General features: G+C 44.1%; 1 protein-coding gene across 2 annotated transcripts in view; it reads left to right on the forward strand.

Annotated features, from left to right (window-relative positions):
• The window catches only part of KBTBD12 (kelch repeat and BTB domain containing 12), a 573,283-nt gene that overhangs the window by 10,799 nt on the left and 549,344 nt on the right, over nt 1-13,140 (forward strand). For both annotated transcript variants that reach the window (XM_086939286.1, XM_086939285.1), the window contains exon 2: nt 6,306-7,486. In XM_086939286.1, coding sequence (XP_086795412.1) covers nt 6,417-7,486 — 1,070 coding nt within the window. In that variant the 5' untranslated portion in view covers nt 6,306-6,416. The remainder of the gene's footprint in view (nt 1-6,305; nt 7,487-13,140) is intronic.

A 13,140-nucleotide genomic window follows, 5' to 3' on the forward strand; every position in this document is an offset into this window, starting at 1 on the left:
GCCTGGTGTCGGGTCAGGTCTTGTCCTCAACTGACCCTGGCTGGACAACACATTTGTAATTCTTTTATTGTTTTTCAAGCTTTTTATAATAGAACCTTTTTAGATTTTTTCTTTTTATATTAATCATTTAACTTGATTAAGTTTTTCTAAAATGTTAATGGTGAAAATATTTTTGGGTGTTTTTTTTGCGTCTTTAAAGTTCAAAAAGTGCATATGATGTTTTTTTAGATGCTGGTTCATGGACATTGACATATCCTTTTAGGCATCTCTCCTGAACAAATCATTTTGTTGCATTCATTGCAGTATGTTCTGGACATTTGCAATCTTGGATCCCCTTCCTCTTGTGTAGCTTGAAGAATCCATGCAGATACTGTGGATCTTGTTCCTCATTCTTTTGTTTCTGTTTCTGTTTTTGCAATTCCACTCTGGTGTGCTCACTCAGTTGTATGGCTCTTAGATGTTTGCATATAACACTTCAGGCACACTTCAAATGAGGGGAACATAATGACAAAACAAATCTTGTATATCTTGTAATTCCACTGTCTCAAAACTCAGCATGTGTTCTACCAGATTTCTGTCTCTGAGGTGATTGGAGGTACAGTGCCGCTAAAAATAGATTTTAGCATTAGATGTGGGAGGACACTAGGATCACCATAGTACACTTGCCACACACACCCAGCCCTCTGAGCCTAGGTTTTTTTGTCATCTTTGAAATGCCTAAAGTGGATAGGGTTAACCCTGGTAACATTTACCTCTTTGGTTAGGGCATGACCAGGGGTCATTTCCCACCCCAAGCTTTTCCAGGCATGAATGCAGCATCTTCGGGCATCAACTTCAGAAACCTCTAAGCTCTGTTTAAGATCAGTAGAGGGCTGATTCTGCTGAAACCTGAGAGAAGCCTAGAAAACAGAGTCTACTCTCCCTCTAGTACCTGGGACAATTAAGAGGTCTCTAAGGGTCACCAGGCTGACCTCCTGTTAAACCTACAGGATGCCTTTTCCTGCAACTGCCCCACTGACCATTGGGGAGTGGACCTAGACTGGGCTTTCCTATTGATCTCTGCCTGCCACCATGTGAGAGTGTACATGTCTCCGCTGAGGTCATGGCAGACTTTAGAAGTGGATTCCTGTGGTGAATTGGAATTTAAGGAGTAAAATCAGAAGGAAAAATCTTTGACCAGGATTAAACTCGTTTGTGTATCTGACCCGCATTCTATCATTGTCAGCATCAAAATGCACCATGGTGATTTTCTACAGTGACCATTGACTACCATTGGAACTTTGTGTTCTTGGCCCAAAGCCTACTAAACACTTTCAAAATCCATATCTCCAGTTCTTTTTATTGGATTTTTGTTAGTTTGGTGTCATTTTGTTTATTAAAATGTAATCTTTATTTCTAACTCGTTTTGGGATTTTTATTGTTTTGGATTTTGACTTTATTATTGTTTTAGTACTACAGAAATACTTTACACATTGCTTCTAAGTTAAGCCTTCCTGAGCTGTGCCATAGCTGCGGGGGTTAAGCTCAGGTGTATTTAGTGGCCTTAGAGATTAACCCTGACAAGGATTATGATTATTGAAGAGGGTGTACCTACCCCCCTAAACTAACACCCAGTGTCTTACACCCACTATTTGAATCTGCTTCTCCTTGATGAAAAGGCATGAAACTCTGTGACTCAAGAGTAAGCTGAACACGTTATGGGTCTACAAAATTTCATTCAGATATAGGATAAGGCAGTGAAATTATTACCATATGAAAGCTATTGTAATACCTATCTTTAAATGTGCTCCCTTTTGATTGGTCTGCATAAAATTTGACATGCCAAGAGAACTGTAAACATACTGAAGATTGGATAATTCCATGCTGATTCATGAAGCAGTAGCACAGCACAAATTGAGGTACACTAATAGTGAGCTGAACTTGCTAAATGCCTGCGAGTGTTCGTGCAGATACCCCAAATGGTACTAAAGTTAAAAGTAAATCAATATACATGTTTGTTACACTGCCAAGTGATTGCTCCAGTATAATAATAGTTGAGGCTGAAAGTCCACAGGAAAGCTGTTTTTTGCCATCCTAAAAATGTTTGCTCAGTTTGATAAATCTGCATGACACTTTCTAAAACATTGCATCCACTTTGGGTCCTTCAGGAATGTTTTGCACTAACCCATTAAATAGGATCTTGGAAAAAGGGGGGTCCCCCAAAAGTGTGGTTTCCCATTTGAATTCCATTTGCTCACCGATATAGAATAAACCTCTGAAGGGAACTACACCACACTTGACACAAAGTCAGAACTTTGCTCATTGATTGAGCTTTTGTTGGTGTGGTGTAAATCTGTTATGTAGTTTTTGAGAGATTTGAGCCTGATTACGATGTTGGGCAGATGCAACAGATTTTGGTGTTGGAACCGACCGACAGTAGGTCGGCGTTTCTGACCACCAAATTACAATGCAACCACATATGGTGCCTGGCACACGACACGCACTCCGCGCGTCCGAGTCTCACTTCTTCACTCGGTGCACATGATGAACGACCAGGCGCTCCTCACCAATGCCCTGGCTGCACCACAACTCGCACTCTGCGCGTCCGAGACTTCCTTCTTCTTTCGGTGCACACAGCAACCAGGCGATCCTCACCAATGCCCTGGCCTGCACCACGACACGCACTCTGCACTTCCAAGTCTCACCTCATCTCCCCCTTCACACAACCACCAAGAGCGCCTCACCAACGCCTTGGCCTGCACCACAACACACACCCTGTGCATCCGAGACTCAGCTTACTCCTGCGTGCCCAAGATCTCAAGGCACAACTTCTGAGGGTCTCAAGCTGCAAAAGCACGCGCACACCGCATTGCTTGGGACTTCTCCAGAACCTTTTATGTTCCTGTGTTTCCAAACAGGGAGACAGCTCACCTCTGGCCGTTGGGGTAACAAGACACAGCACAAAGCACAGTCGTCTTCAAGCCAGGGGACCCAGCACCTCAAAGCACAGTCCCAGCAGCCTCTCCCTTGGTTAGAACAGCAAACCTCAGACCAGCCCCAGATCACGAAGCAAGGATTGGTGTTTCCACAGCAGTCTCTTCAGTTGCTCCTTCTTTGGCAGAGGTTCCTCTTGACAGCAGCATGGGTCCAAGCCTTTTCAGTCTCAATCCATTTCTGTTTCATTCTAATGTTCAGGGGTTTCAGCTCTCATAGTTATATCCCTCAATATTGTTGACATTTGTTTGTGCTCAGGGGTCCATGATCACTCCCTAAATCAGTTCTGGGTGTCTCCCTCCCAGTGTCACCTTTCCCCCTTTGATACTGGTGGTCTGGATCCTTAATCACTCAGCAGGAGATGGGTCAATTGGTTTATAGCACCAGCCCAGGCCTTTTCACCTCCTGGGCTTCTCCTCCCCTACTCTCCAGATGCTGGGTAGCCTGGTGCCATCTCCACCCCTCCCTGGGTCGAGACCTCTTCCAGCTCCTCTCACCTTCCAGATCCTGACAGACAATCCACATTTCAGCAGAGACACGCAGAAATGCCTAAAGCACAAAACTCAGCCACTATCTAAAAGAGTGGTTTCTGAACACACAGTGACAAAACCACCTTCACAGAAAGATGTGTTTTGACACTGTGAGTTCATACATACTAAACGTCACCTCTCCATTATAACCTTACAGGAAACTAGGCTAACAAACACAACACCCAGCTTCCCCCATTCTGCCCTATGGGCAGGATGGCCTTTCAGCAGTGAAAAATGAAATGGAGTGTTTTTCACTGTAAGGACATAACACACATCTTAGTATATGTCCTGCCTTTTACCTACACTGCACCCTGACCAGTGATTACCCGAGACCTACCATAGGGGTGCCCAATGTGTATGTAAAAGGGAAAGTCAGGCCTGACAAGTGGTTGCACTTTTTAGGACAGCATGCTAACTAAGCAAACTGCGCGCAGGCCCTTAACTGAAGACCTGAGTTCCCTTCTCTGCACGCCTTTGTGATGTAGCCCTGTCACACACAGTGCACATCACTAGGGACTTTACTAGTAAGGCACACATACCAATCATGGCCAACCAGTTACCATTACATTTTACATAGGGACACTTGTACTTTGACACTGATCAGCAGTGGCAAAGTACCCAAAGCATCTAAATTGCAAAGGAGGCAGAGGCAAAAAAGTCAGGGGTAATCACACCAAGATATGCCAGGTCTAACAGTGGTCCAAAGTGGAACCGAAGATTTCTGTTGGAAAGCCTCCGACCATAGATCGGAGGCTTTCCGACAGACATCAAAATTATGCCCTTATTGTTTGAAAAAGCTGCTCAGCATGAGCATGAAGGGGTTAATCTTCAGAAACAGTTAGGGATATCTGGACCATTCTGTCCTGTACAATAGATGGTACTAGCACTATAGATCCTCCGTAACTCCAAAATGAAAAAATATGCTTGATTCTGATTGGCCGACTGAGCTTTTTTTTCCAGTAACCATTTTGGTACCACAGACCCGCAGGACAGAAAGAATCTCATTGGCAGTAGCAACATCGGGAGCAAATATTGTGGCTGCCACTACAAGACTCAGGGGATTCTGAACACAGCTGATGGCTGTGTGCAGTGGAGTCAGTCGCAAGTTGTGGTCGCTTTGTTGCTTTGTATGCAGCGGGGTCAGTCACTCAAGGGGGCTGAGGAAGTGGGGTCTGGCCTGCGGCGGCACGCCAACTACGAAGCAAGCTTCTGTGGGACTGTGGCACCATGGTCAGGAAGCTTTCTTCTGGGGTAATGTAGATCCAAACTGGGATTAGTGAACTAAACTGTGTTACCCACTCCCACTCTGCACATCAGAAGGGTTTCTTTAGGTGGGTTGGACACCCCCAAAGGGTTGGGCGCAGGGCCTAGCTCGTCGTTATCCATATATAAGGGTTTGGTCCTTACAAATTCCACTTAGTATATAATTTTTAAAAAACTGAAATTCACTGGAAAAGCAATGGTTAAAGTGAAGATTTAGTTGGGTTTGGTAATTTCATGTTAACATATGTTTTAAAAAAACACAGTTAAAATGCAGTACGGTTATAAAACATGAAAAACACAGAAATGTGGAAGTTATATGTATTCTGACTAACTATAATTTGTGCTCCTGCCATGCACTGCTTATCCCCTTACTTATGGCATTATTGATGATATGCTAAATAACATTGGTGACCTCACTGATGACATATGACATAATTGATGACATCACTGATGACATCACTGACAACACTATCAATGATACTGCTATCCACATTACTCCTTAAAATCTCATATAATGTATACACAACTGGTCTTTATCAAGACAACTTTCAAAGAGATTCTTTAAATGAGTAATAAAAGGCTCCCTCACCAGTTTCTTTGATACCTTCCTTCTGTCTATTTGTACGTACACAAGCATCTCCCCCATAATTTCCTGAATTTTTATGGGCAGTCTCTGTCTACATGTACCATTCCTCAGAGTTCATATAGCAATTCATTCCTGTGTCCCAGTTCTCCACCCTTGGTGACCCGGGAGTACTGCAAGGTTTGCAATGTCCCTCCTCGCATCTATCAACCTTAGAGCCAGCACTAATGGGCAGGGCCAAATATATCTTGTGTTCAAATCAAAATCAGATCAAATCAAATGACATTTGTATAGCGCAGCACTGTCAACCCTAGAGGTATCTGGTCTCTGAGAGTGCGACGACCCATTCGTAGAGGCAGGTCTTGAGATTCTGTCTGAAATCCTGCCGGCAGGCTGCTGTTCGGAGATGTAGGGGCATGTCGTTCCAGGTCTTGACGGTGATGTAGTAGAAGGGGCGGCCCCCATTGCGGCTGCGGCGGATGCGGGAGTTGTGCGCACAGGCTAGCATGTTAGGTTCTAGAGTGGTCAAGAGTTTTAAGTTATCTTTGAACTTTTTACCTACTATGTTTTTTAATTCTGAGGAATGTTCTTTGAGTTGTATAATGTTAAATATTATGTTGTGATATTTACTTTTTTATGTAAAGGTCGTACACAGTTATCATGACCACAAATAAAATCCAATTGTGTAGCATTTATTGTCATTGTGATTTAGACAGTGGTACATTGTATAGGTCTTTTCTGTGCAATAGGTTGTATTTAATTATAGAACAGTGAAAAATGCAGGTATTCCCATGAAGACATTTTGATATAGCAATTATCCAATACAACAAAAGTTAATTATCTCACAAACAGATGAAGTCATTTCAGAACAGAAGTTTAGTGTTTAAAGATTCATCAGCAAAACTCAAAATGCCTCAATTAAGTCCTATATTCAAATGATCTGCTTTCTCTTCCAGATTGCTTGGAAATCTGCATCACGCCTTGAATGATCAAACATGCAAATAGCCCTTCAAAAACTCAACTCGTTTTGATGAAAATTTAAAAATAGATACATTTGCAGCTTCGCCATGGAATGCCACAGAGATGAGAAGAGAAGGCAGCAGCATGGCTCAAAGGTGCTGGACCAAATATCAAAGATGAGAGAGTCAGCAGCGCTTATTGACGTAGAGCTGCTAGCCGAGGGCCAGAGGTTCCCATGCCACCGGCTGATTCTAGCTTCATTCAGTCCCTATTTCAGAGCCATGTTTACTTGTGGCTTGTTGGAGTGCACCCAGAAGGATGTTGTGTTGCACGATGTAACCGCGGAGAGTGCGGCGGCCATCTTGAACTACATGTACAGGGCCGAGCTTCATATCACCAACACGAATGTTCAGAACGTAGCCACTGCTGCATTCATCATGCAGATGGAAGACATTTTTAGCGTATGTCAAGCGTACATGACAGACCACATGGACGCTTCCAACTGTGTGGGGGTCTACTATTTTGCAAAGGGCATTGGGGCAGAAGACTTATGTGATCAAGCCAAGAAATATTTGTACCAGCACTTTGCCGAAGTCAGTTTGCATGATGAGCTGTTGGAAATTGAAGTTGAGCAGCTTCTGAGTCTGATCACCTCCGACGACCTGAATGTATCCAGGGAGGAGAATATTTTGGACCTGGTTCTTCGCTGGGTGAACCATGACCGACGCGTCAGAGCCGAGCACCTACCCGAACTCCTGAAACAAGTGAGGTTGATGCTTGTAAGCCCTTCATTTCTCCGGGAAGCCCGGAAGAGGAACACAGCACTGCTATATGACTCGGAATGCTACAATATGATTGAGGGTGCCTTGGAGAACATCTCCAAGTCCAAGCAGCACTCTCTCAGTCTTCGCTACGGCATGGAGACCACCAGCCTTCTGCTGTGCATTGGCAACAACTCCCTGGGTATTCGGTCAAAGCATGGTAGCTATGGAGATGCTAGCTTTTGTTACGCCCCATTGACGCAGAAGACGTACTTCATCCATTCTCCAAAGTATGGGGAGGTCTTGGGCTATGTGTGTGCTGGCGTGGTCACGGAGAACAATGAAATCATTGTCGCTGGAGAGGCAAGTGCAGTTAAACTCTCAAGACAAAAGAACAAGAGTGTTGAAATATGTAGGTGTGTACCTCAATCCATACTGCCTAAAATCCAGTAACAGTTGTGTGTAATGGCAAAGTTCTATAGAAGTTCACAGGCTTCTTCATGTTTGTTCTCTCTAATTGGGGATATAAGACATGGCACTGGCAAATAACTGCTCCCATTTTTAGTTCTTAAGTTAAAAAGCTCATACTTTTCTTAAAGTATACATGTGTATCAGCTACCTTGTCAATCGTCCTTCAACTCAATTTATATTTATGTGGTCACCAAAAAGCATTGTATCATACTAGTGGCTCGTTAACATTGAGGATGATTCTAGGAGCGTCACCTTGATAATGAAAGCTGCTTCTTGATGATGAGGCAATCATGATACAATGTCACATGACATCTTTGAGGAGAATGTCCCTGTATCATTGGGGGAAGTTCCAAATCCCATCCTATGATTTGCAAAAGTCGTGACTTTGCTTTCGGGACTCCTTATTGCAAGTCAAGTCTGTCTTCCTCTACCAGTTTTTAAAAAAATCCTACCTTTGAGATTCTCATGTCACCTGAAACCTACCTGTGCTCTGAGTATTACTACACTTCGTCACCATGACATATCCCAATATAGGATTAGCCCAGTGCCATCCTGGCCGAGCTAGAAAGGGACAACCTGTTTTGCCGTTTCCACAGCAACGTCTTTAAGCATAGAATTAAATAGTGTCATCCATACGAGCTGTAAATTGCCAAATGTCTTTTATCACTCTAGGGACAGTATTACAGCTTTGGATCGGTATAATGCCATCCAAGCGAACCTGGAATGAATAAAAGCAACCCCTGACACATTTAGCTGTCATTACAGCTCTTCAGAGAGGCTTAGCTTTGTCCAGGCACACAGGAGCACCCAGTATAAGTCAAAACAGTGCCCTTTCATGCTTAGAGTGCCACAAAAATGGCTGCAGAAATGGCAAAAGCCTTCGTCCCTTTCTAGCTCAGTGTGGATGGCACTGTGCTAATCCTATGCTTAGAAACTTTGCTAGAAAAACATACATTTGAAGTGAGCAGATTCAGAGATTCGCATAGGAGCTGCTCTCCACCTAAACTTGGGAATGACTGATTGTTCTCTGCTTCCTTTTATATATATATGTCTTTTATGACCTGAGTGCTCGTTGGAACTCCGTTCTTTTTTGCACATTGATTACCAGCAGCTCCGCTGGCAGCAAACCACTCCTAACAGGCGAAGGGTGTCCGGAAGGAGCATCTTCGGTTTGGATATATATATATATATATATATATATATATATACTAGCGGCCCGTCCCAACGTTGTCCGGGTATGAATTGCTGCCGGCCAGTAGTATATTCTTTTGTAGGATTTCGTTTTGATAGCATTTCTTATCTGTGACAGGCCTGTAAACGCTCCGATTCACAGTGCGCTGCTGATGCACTTAAGAGTGCGCGTTCAGTAGTGTGTAAACTCGAGTTTCCCTACTTTATTTCCTTGCAATATTATGCGCGAACTCGACAACATGGCATGAGCACAATTTACATTACAGAAGAACACATTCATTTGTGGTAGGCACGGGGAGACAAAGCGATTTGCCTGCAATCACAGGATGTTGAGCTGATGCCGAGATTCGAACGTAGCTCCCCAGCTCTAAAGTTTGCAAATGTAGAACTTGTGGCGGGAGGTGTGTCTAAAAGTGTATGTTGGTGCTGGCCATCAATGAGAGAAACCTGTGCATTTTTCAAATGGGTGTTGAAAAAATATGAGTATGTTGCTGGAGATGTGGGCCGCCGTGCCACCAATGTAATTACCGGGGGAGGGTAAACGCCCATTATTCCGCAACTTTCTCTCCGCATACCATCACTCCGCATACTTTCATTACGAAAGTACCATGACTCTGCAATGCCATTATAACGCATGGAATTACATTTTATATGCTTTTACCACGCATACATTTACAACGAAATTCGTTGTAAATGCATGAATGGTAAAAGCATGTGTTTTTTTATGTTTGGATAAGGTAAGTATGGGTATAGGGGTATATGTTTTGGGGTACTGAGGTATGTGTTTTGGGGTGTTTGGGTATTTTAAGGGTTCAGATATAGTTTTGGGTTATGGGGTACAGGGGTAGTTTTAGGGTTTAGGGATAGGTATGGGTTTTGGGGTACAGGGGTATTTTTAGGGTTCAGGGCTAGGTTTGGGTTTTGGGGTACAGGGGTATTTTTAGGGTTCAGGGTAGATTTTGAGGTACAGGGGTATTTTAAGGGTTCAGGGCAAGTTTTGGGGTACAAGGGTATTTTTAGGGTTCAAGGCTAGGTTTGGGTTTTGGGGTACAGGGGTATTTTAGGGTTCAGGGGTAGGTTTGGGTTTTGGGGTACAGGGGTATTTTAGGGTTCAGGGGTAGGTTTGGGTTTTGGGGTACAGTGGTATTTTAAGGGTTCAGGGCTAGGTATGGGTTTTGGGGTACAGGGGTATTTTAGGGTTCAGGGGTAGGTTTGGGTTTTGGGGTACAGTGGTATTCTTAGGGTTCAGGGCTAGGTTTGGGTTTTGGGGTACAGGGGTATTTTTAGGGTTCAGGGGTAGTTTTGGGTTTTGGGGTACAGGGGTATTTTAAGGGTTCAGGGCTAGGTTTTGCGGTACAGGGGTATTTTAGGGTTCAGGTGTAGGTTTGGGTTTTGGGGTACAGGGGTATGTTTAGGGTTCAGGGGTAGGTTTGGGTTTTGGGGTACAGGGGTATTTTAAGGGTTCGGGCTAGGTTTGGGTTTTGGGGTACAGGGGTATTTTAGGGTTCAGGGGTAGGTTTGGGTTTTGGGGTACAGTGGTATTTTAAGGGTTCAGGGCTAGGTATGGGTTTTGGGGTACAGGGGTATTTTAGGGTTCAGGGGTAGGTTTGGGTTTTGGGGTACAGTGGTATTCTTAGGGTTCAGGGCTAGGTTTGGATTTTGGGGTACAGGGGTATTTTTAGGGTTCAGGGGTAGGTTTGGGGTTTTAGGTACAGGGGTATTTATAGGGTTCAGGGCTAGGTTTGGGTTTTGGGGTACAGGGGTATTTTTAGGGTTCAGGGATAGGTTTGTGTTTTGGGGTACAGGGTATATTTATAGGGTTAAGATGGGTTAGTGTTTAAGTGTGATGGGGTATTTTAAGGAGTAAGGGTGGGTTATGATTATGGGGTGCAGGGCTATTTAAAGGGAGCAGGGTGGGATTAGCACACAATATGAGACATGGCCTGAAGGGCGGAACGCACCACACGCCCCCAGCGTTTGTCAAGCCCCAGCACACGCCCACAGCACAAGGCAGACATGCCCACAAGGGACTACTTTGCTGGCACGGTTCTTTTACCTTTTACATGTATATCGTGGGCGTCTGCATAGCCTATGTCCTTCTGCTGCAACTGCCCTTTCCAACGCTGTATTGGGTGTTGTGATTGGTGCTGTGGTTCCTGAGATTACCCGCCTCAAAGGTTTGGGCTCTCTCTTTATTATATTAGTATGGATGGATATATATATATATATATATATATATATATATATATATATATATATATATATATATATATATATATATATATATATATGTATATGAAATTCACTGACAAATGCAAAGGTTACAGTGATGTGTTATATTTAGACTCAGATTTCACACACACAAAACCATAGAAACGTAGCAGTTATAGTTACCTGAGCTAACTATAACTTATGCCCCTGCAATGCACTGCTTAGGAGCTCACATATTACATCACTCATGACATCGTCAGTGACATCACTGATAATGTTGACCAATCAATCAAACAGCATTTGTAACAAGTATCTGGAAACTCTGTCTCCGTAAAAGAGCCAGGTCTTGAGTCTCTTTTGAAAGTCTGCCAGTGAGGGGGCTGTCCGGATCTTGAGGGTAATGTCACTCCAGGTCTTGGCAGTGTTGTAGGAGAAGGTACAGCCACCACTGCGACTGAGGCGGATGCGGGGGTGTGAGGGTGAGTGAAGAGGAGTGCAGGTGTTTGGAGGGTTGGAGGAAGTTCAGTCAATGGTTGTTGTAGGCAGGTCCTAGGTCGTGGAGGGCTTTGTAAGCATGCATGAGAATCTTGACCTGGCATCTCTTCTGGATGGGAAGCTAGTGGAAGTTTCTTAGGTGGGGGTGATGTGGGTTCGCTTGGGGAGGCTCACGATGAGTCTGGCCTCAACATTCCGCATGCTTTGGAGTCTTCTGAGGAGCCGGGTGGAGATGCTGATGTAGAGGGCATTGCTGTAGTTGAGGTGGCTGGTGATTAGGGCCTGATTGACAGTCTTTCTGGTGTCGGTTGGGATCCATCTGAAGATTCTGCAGAGCATGCAAAGAATGTGGAAGCAGGAAGAGGTGCCTGCGTTGACTTGTGGTTTCATAGACAGTTCGTTGTCGAGAATGATGCTGAGGTTGCGTGCATGGTCGGTCGGTGAGGGAGTAGATCCGAGTTCTGCAGGCCACCAGCTGTGGTACAATTCAGAGGTGTTCTTCTCGAAGATCAGTACTTCAGTTTTGTCGGAATTAAGTTGGAGGAAGTTGTCTGTCATTCATTAGGCTGCATTGGTCATGGCACTGAAGAGGTTGGATTCAGCATTGGAGGGGTCTTTGGTGAGTGAGAGGATCAGTTGAGTGTCATCTGCATAGGAGAATATGTTGAGTCTGTGGGATCTGACAACGTCTGTGAGGGGGTCATGTAGATGTTGAACAGGGTCGAGCTGAGGAAGGGTCCTTGTGGTACACCGCATATCATGTCGTTGGGTGTGAAGGTGAATGGAGGCAGTTGGATGCTGTGTGTGTGTCCTGAAAGGAAGGAGGCGATCCACCCGAGGGTATCTTGCTGTATTCCTATGTTGTAGAGTCTATTGATGAGGCTGTTGTGGGAGATGGTGTTGAGCGCCACGGAGAGGACAAGGAGGATCAGAGCCACAGTTTCTCAGTGGTTGAGGAAGGTTCTGATGTCATTTGTGGCGAAGATCAGTGTGGAACAAAAGGTTGCTGGGGAAAGCAAAGAGGAGAGTCACAGTCACAGTCAAGCACAAACAGGAGTGTCTATATACAACACAAGATCCAGGAAATTAGAAAGAGGAGTTGAAACGAGCACTTTAACAGAGGTAGAAAAGGACAGAGAACTGGGAGGTGGAGGAAAATCCTCTTACTGCCTAAGAAACCGTAAGTTAGTGCAACAATTCGAACCATTAAAAAACTGTGACTCCAAGAACCACTAAAAGAAAGCAGAGAGTGTCCCCCAATCTAGTAGAACTGTCAGAAAATATAAAGCTAAGATCTACGAAACCGAAGCTTACTTCAAAACAAAAAATTAAAGTTACCCCATCTTTACGGTCTTATTTTAAGGTTCAGCAATCAGTACAAGTTAGAGGAGGCCATTTTTCTATCCAGAACGAATCCATTGAACCATCCTCAAGTGACGGTGATTGCTTAAGTAAAACCCTCACGTCTAAAAGGAATTTAGAAGATCTAAAAAGTAGCGGGACATCAGTGATAATGAGAAACGAAATGTCAACGGAACCTACTATCCCGCCTAATATAGCCTAATATAGCCTCGAACACTACACCTTTAATGGAGGTAAATGGAGACGCGCAAATATCTCCACAAACTAAATCTCCAGAGAGAGCTACAGAACAAGTAACTAACAACCTCCTAACAGCACATCCAACTGACAAAGCTATGGA

The sequence above is a fragment of the Lissotriton vulgaris genome, chromosome 9 (genome assembly GCF_964263255.1).
Source record: "Lissotriton vulgaris chromosome 9, aLisVul1.2, whole genome shotgun sequence".
Taxonomy (NCBI): domain Eukaryota; kingdom Metazoa; phylum Chordata; class Amphibia; order Caudata; family Salamandridae; genus Lissotriton; species Lissotriton vulgaris.